The sequence below is a fragment of the Podarcis pityusensis genome, assembly GCF_964106645.2.
Source record: "Podarcis pityusensis genome assembly, chromosome: 12".
Lineage (NCBI taxonomy): Eukaryota > Metazoa > Chordata > Lepidosauria > Squamata > Lacertidae > Podarcis > Podarcis pityusensis.
The window spans coordinates 4,221,068-4,227,164 of NC_138037.1; the positions used below are offsets into that span (position 1 = coordinate 4,221,068).

Below are 6,097 nucleotides of genomic sequence, written 5' to 3' on the forward strand. Positions count from 1 at the left end.
CTGCTGAGTACGTGGGCTCATGCTTTTGGGAATATGGCTGTCCCAAGCTCCACGCTTGATAGCCATTTCCTTCCTGAAGAGAACATTAAAAGTAAAGGTAAAGGTACCCCTGCCCGTACAGGCCAGTCTTGACAGACTCTAGGGTTGTGCGCCCATCTCACTCAAGAGGCCGGGGGCCAGCGCTGTCCGGAGACACTTCCAGGTCACGTGGCCAGTGTGACAAACTGCATCTGGCGAGCCAGCGCAGCACACGGAAACGCTGTTTACCTTCCCGCTAGTAAGCAGTCCCTATTTATCTACTTGCACCCGGGGGTGCTTTCGAACTGCTAGGTTGGCAGGCGCTGGGACCGAGCAACGGGAGCGCACCCCGCCGCGGGGATTCGAACCACCGACCTTTTGATCGGCAAGCCCTAGGCACTGAGGCTTTTACCCACAGCGCCACCCGCGTCCCTCTGAAGAGAACATTGGAGTGGCGTAAATCCAACACTGGATTGATTTTATATGAATTTCTGAAGGTTTTCTGCTACAGGGGAAGGCAAATACTATGTACCTTGAACAAGACTCAATGTAGCAAAACTGTGGTGGGTTTTATGGGGATATTTATAAAATTGAATGGTGTTGGTTTGGGGCATGGTCTGGGGGTTTAACTTGAAACACCCCCCCCCCATAAATTCTCTTGAATTGTTGCTGCTATTGCTGCTGCTTCCTTACGCCTGAGTGCTTTGTGGCTGGGGAACATTGTGCAGTTTTGCCGGCTCCACAACTGAGTGTTTGTGTGGATTTTTTAAAATAAATTTTAAAAAATAAGGCCCATAGCTGGTGTTCTTTATGTTCTGCAGCTAAAAGAAATAGGAACAATTATCAGTGGGGATCATTAGACAGGAAGGAATGCATTGCTTCACCTTTGAAGTTGCAGAAATATCCCCCCACAAAAAAAAATCTGGACTATTGCAATTTCCTTTTTGGGAGAGGAAAGAGAAAATTGGGAAATTCCTTCCGAAGATGCTCTGCTGGCTCGGTGACGCCTTGACTGGCACGCATGTCTTGTGAAATGACCAGGGGTGGGTGTCTGTTGGGAAAGTCCCTTCGAGGGCTTTCCCAGGGACTTATGAAACCCACTCCCTACCCAGAGAACCTCAGCATTTAAGCAGCATTTAAAAAGGACCTTCTTTGGGGACCAGATAAGAGATCTGAGATCTTGCTGCAGCCAATCTGCACTCAAGATGATGAGCTGCCTTTGGAGAATCTTGTTTGTCCTTGGCTTTTCTGCAGCCGCCGTTGCTCTGGCCCCAGAGCGAGTGGAGCTCAGCTACGAGGAAGCCGTTTCCTTAACCGCTGAACTCTACAGCCAAAATGCAGAGGTGGCTTTTGCCTTCCGGCTCCTGGAAGCTAAGCCACAGCCAGACTGGGTAAGTGAGCGGCCGGATCCGCTGTACCGTGCAGAGCACTGTCCGCTGAACAGCGCTTGACTTGGGACCTTATGTGACTTGGGGCCAACCGGTGCCGCCCTGCCTTGGTTTTCTTCTGTAAAATGGGCCCATTAACTATACTCTGGTATATTCTAAAAACGTAAAGGGTCCAGTCGTGGCTGACTCTGGGGTTGTGGAGCTCATCTCGCTTTATTGGCTGAGGGAGCCGGCGTACAGCTTCCGGGTCATGTGGCCAGCATGACTAAGCCGCTTCTGGCGAACCAGAGCAGCGCACGGGAACACCGTTTACCTTCCCGCCGGAGCGGTACCTGTTTATCTACTTGCACCTGTTTATCTACTTGCACTTTGACGTGCTTTCGAACTGCTAGGTGGGCAGGAGCAGGGACCGAGCAACGGGAGCTCACCCTGTCGCGGGGATTCGAACCGCTGACCTTCTGATCGGCAAGCCCTAGGCTCTGTGGTTTAACCCACAGCGCCACCCGCCTCCCTCTGGTATATCCTACACTGGATTATTGCGATGTTCGCCAGTGCTCATGTATATGTTTCTGTGTCTGTGTATGATTTTAATAGCATCAAACAGGACCAATACTAGGCTTTATTTCACCCAGGTCAAAGACCCCCAAAAACCAACTAGCAAACCCTCCCCCCGGGTAGGTACGTCTCTGGCATGAAATCACACAAATTCTGTATAGCATACAACCTAACGTTGTTCTATTTCATTTCGTAAAATTTATATACTGCCCGACTGTGGAAAACCTCAGTGCTGTTTATAGAAAGAATAAAACAGCAAGATCAATTCCTCAAAACATTTAAAACAATTATTTATTTTTTCTTTTTGGGGGAAAAATCTGCCATAAACTAAAAACACACCAGCACTTTAAATTTCTGGGTTGGGCTGTCGTGATTCAAAATTGGCATGTCCTTTGCATTGAGCTGCCTCGATGCAAACAATTAATAAAATGCAAGGCATTTGTCTAAGTTTGATTGGAAGCCAATTCTCACAGTGGTTCTAAAGCGGAGCTGTTCCACTTGGCACCGGTTCAGCTCCAAAATTAAAAAGAGCTTCAAAGAGCTGTTGGGCAGAGCAGCCAGCTGTGATGCTCAGAAATTAATCCCCACTGGGGACTGGAAAGATGGAGCTGTTCCCAGAATTCATGGTTATCTCCCTGGGAATGTCCGCCTTCTTCTTAGGACCCCCGGAGCGAAGAGCCTCAGGATCTGGAATTTACTGTGAAAGAGACAACGTGCTCAGCTGCTGAGCTGCTGACTGCGGCCAACTGTGACTTCAAGGAAGATGGGGTAAGCAGCCCCACGTATTTCCCCTATAGCTGTTGTTGTTTGTTGTTTAGTCGTTTAGTCGTGTCCGACTCTTCATGACCCCTGGACTAGAGCACGCCAGGCACTCCTGTCTTCCACTGCCTCCCAGTTTGGTCAAACTCATGCTGGTAGCTTTGAGAACACTGTCCAACAATCTCGTCCTCTGTCGTCCCCTTCTTCTTCTGCCCTCCATCTTTCCCAACATCAGGGTCTTTTCCAGGGAGTCTTCTCTTCTCATGGGGTGGCCAAAGTCTTGGAGCCTCAGCTTCAGGATCTGTCCTTCCAGTGAGCACTCAGGGCTGATTTCCTTCAGAATGGAGAGGTTTGATCTTCTTGCAGTCCATGGGACTCTCAAGAGTCTCCTCCAGCACCAGAATTCAAAAGCATCCATTCTTCGGCGATCAGCCTTCTTTATGGTCCAGCTCTCACTTCCATACATCACTACTGGGAAAATCATAGCTTGAACTATACGGACCTTTGTTGGCAAGGTGATGTCTCTGCTTTTTAAGATGCTGTCTAGGTTTGTCATTGCTTTTCTCCCAAGGAGCAGGCGTCTTTTAATTTCGTGACTGCTGTCACCATCTGCAGTGATCATGGAGCTCAAGAAAGTAAAATTTCTCCCTGCCTCCATTTCTTCCCCTTCTATTTGCCAGGAGGTGATGGGACCAGTGGCCATGATCTTCGTTGTTTTTTTTATGTTGAGCTTCAGACCATATTTTGCACTCTCCTCTTTCACCCTCATTAAAAGGTTCTTTAATTCCTCCTCACTTTCTGCCATCAAGGTTGTGTCATCTGCATATCTGAGGTTGTTGATATTTCTTCCAGCAATCTTAATTCCAGCTTGGGATTCATCCAGCCCAGCCTTTCGCATGATGAATTCTGCATATAAGTTAAATAAGCAGGGAGACAATATACAGCCTTGTTGTACTCCTTTCCCAATTTTGAACCAATCGGTTTGTTGTCCTATTATTATTATTATTAATTGAATTTATTGAATTTCCTCAGGTGGTGAAGGAGTGTTCCGGGACATTCTCCATCCAGCTGCAGACTCCTGTCCAGCTCAATTGTGACCCCGTGGGTCAGAAGGAGGCAAGTTTACCTCAGGAGTGAATGAAATGTGGGGTTGATTTTCTCTCCTAAGTGTCCAGAGGTGCGAAACCGTAAATTTAGCGCATGGATGAAAAGCCTTAGATCTGTATAATAATAATAATAATAATAATAATAATAATAATTTATATTTATATCCCGCCCTCCCCAGCCGAAGCTGGGCTCAGAGCAGCTAACAACATTAAAAGTAACACACTTTACATAAAATCACAATCAATTAATTGAAATACATTCTAAAATAAATTCAGAATCAAATTAATGGCAACCACTGGGCTAGAGTTCTAGAAGGATTATGCATGGATGTCAATAGGAAGCACAATACTGGGAAAGCCTTCTTTGCCAACCTGTCTCCCATATATTTTTAGACTACAACTCCCATCAGCGCCAGTCACTGCATGATGGGAGTTGTAGTCCAACCTCTGGCAGGCCTCAGGTTAGTGAAACCTGTCTTGCAGTGTGGCAGAGATGGACAAGGCTTGTTTCACAGCAGGGACGAGAGCGCCGTCTCCCAGGGCGCTCTTTGCGGATCCTCCACGTGCCACATAAATAAGATTTTCTCAGCAGAGAAACCCACCCAGTACACTTGAAGCAGAGGAAGAGAGGTTGGTGGCGTTGGCATGCGTAACTAAGGTCAAAATGGCCACTTTGATTTTGGAATATTCTCCAGGCTCTGGTACCTATTTATCTACTTGCACTTTGACGTGCTTTCGAACTGCTAGGTTGGCAGGAGCAGGGACCGAGCAATGGGAGCTCACGCCGTCGCGGGGATTCGAACCGCCAACCTTCTGATTGGCAAGTCCTAGGCTCTGTGGTTTAACCAACAGCGCTACCCACGTCCCTCTTCGAGAACCAATAATAATAATAATAATAATAATAATAATAATTTATTATTTATACCCCGCCCATCTGGCTGAGTTTCCCCAGCCACTCTGGACGGCTTCCAATCGAGTGTTAAAAACAATACAGCATTAAATATTAAAAACTTCCCTAAACAGGGCTGCCTTCAGATATCTTTTAAAGATAAGATAGCTGCTTATTTCCTTGACATCTGATGGAAGGGCATTCCACAGGGCGGGCACCACCACCGAAAAGGCCCTCTGCCTGGTTCCCTGTAACCTCACTTCTTGCAGGGAGGGAACCTGCAGAAGGCCCTCGGAGCTGGACCTCAGTGACTGGGCTGGATGATGGGGGTGGAGACGCTCCTTCAGATATACTGGGCCGACGCCATTTAGGGCTTTAAAGGTCAGCACCAACACTTTGAATTGCGCTCGGAAACGTACTGGGATCCAATGAAGATCTCTGGACCAATAATAATAATTTATAATATATACCAAAGTACCACTGTACTAACTCTGCTTCTCTTTTCCCTCTAGCGGATTCGTGCCAGGAGGGGTGTGATTCGTAATTTAGTAAAGAAAGTCAAGAAGAAGTTTAGGAAGCATCGGCCGGGAAGTTTCTCTGGGATTGCCCACGCGGGAGGTGGGCGACACCATGGACGGATTGCATGAGAAGATGGGGATGTTGCCGCCCAAGGCAGAAGACGCCATCGTTGCTGCGGGTATTTTAACAGAGCCTGACAAAGACTTTCCCGCTTTAGGAATGACGCAAGGCAGGATCCGGCCGCTTGCCTGCAAAGCAGTTTCTTCTGCTGAACGCTGAACAGGCCTTTTAGATCCTGCCTTCGATTTCCCGCCTGCCTGTAATATGTTCAGAATAAATTATTGCGATGTTTGAACCCTCCTGTTCCTCTTCACTACTCATTTTCACGAGAGCAGGCCTGTCTTTTGCAAAAAAGAATATATATATCATAGAATCGTAGAGTTGGAAGTCATCTAGTCCATAGCTGTCAACGTTTCGCTTTTTTTAAGGGAAATTCCCTTATTCCGAATAGGATTCCTCCCAAGAAAAGGGAAAAGTTGACAGCTATGATCTAGTCCAGCCTCCTTGGAATGGAGGAATCTCAGCTAAAACATCCATGGTAGATGGCCATCCAACCTCTGCTTAAAAATAGAGTTGCAATATGTCCAGAATTTCACAGACACAGCCCTTTTTCAGCCCTTGTAAGCTGAAACATTGGGGGAAATCCACAACCTCCTGAGGAAGTCCGTTCCACTATTGAACTGTTCTTACTATCAGAAAGTTCTTCCTGGCGTTGAGTCGGAATCTCCTTCCTTGTAATTTGAAGCCATGGGTTCGAGTCCTACCCTCCGGAACAGGAGAAAACAAGCTTGTCCCCTCTTCCA

At 47.2% G+C, this 6,097-nt stretch overlaps 1 protein-coding gene across 1 annotated transcript; it reads left to right on the forward strand.

The window, feature by feature from the left end:
* The first annotated feature begins 1,120 nt into the window (after positions 1-1,120).
* LOC308459147 (cathelicidin-related peptide Oh-Cath-like) lies at positions 1,121-5,589 on the forward strand. The gene is made up of 4 exons (XM_080974318.1): positions 1,121-1,409; positions 2,622-2,729; positions 3,753-3,836; positions 5,228-5,589. The coding sequence occupies exons 1-4, from the start codon at positions 1,224-1,226 to the stop codon at positions 5,360-5,362; spliced, it is 513 nt and encodes a 170-aa protein (XP_080830444.1). The 5' UTR covers positions 1,121-1,223; the 3' UTR covers positions 5,363-5,589.
* The last annotated feature ends 508 nt before the right edge of the window (positions 5,590-6,097 follow it).

Bases quoted from the DNA above. Each gene is read 5' to 3' on its own strand.
- LOC308459147 (XM_080974318.1), top strand. From the start codon at position 1,224: ATGATGAGCTGCCTTTGGAGAATCTTGTTTGTCCTTGGCTTTTCTGCA. The intron at 1,410-2,621 runs GTAAGTGAGCGG...CCTTCTTCTTAG, and splicing joins CTAAGCCACAGCCAGACTGG to GACCCCCGGAGCGAAGAGCC. The intron at 3,837-5,227 runs GCAAGTTTACCT...TTTTCCCTCTAG, and splicing joins ACCCCGTGGGTCAGAAGGAG to CGGATTCGTGCCAGGAGGGG.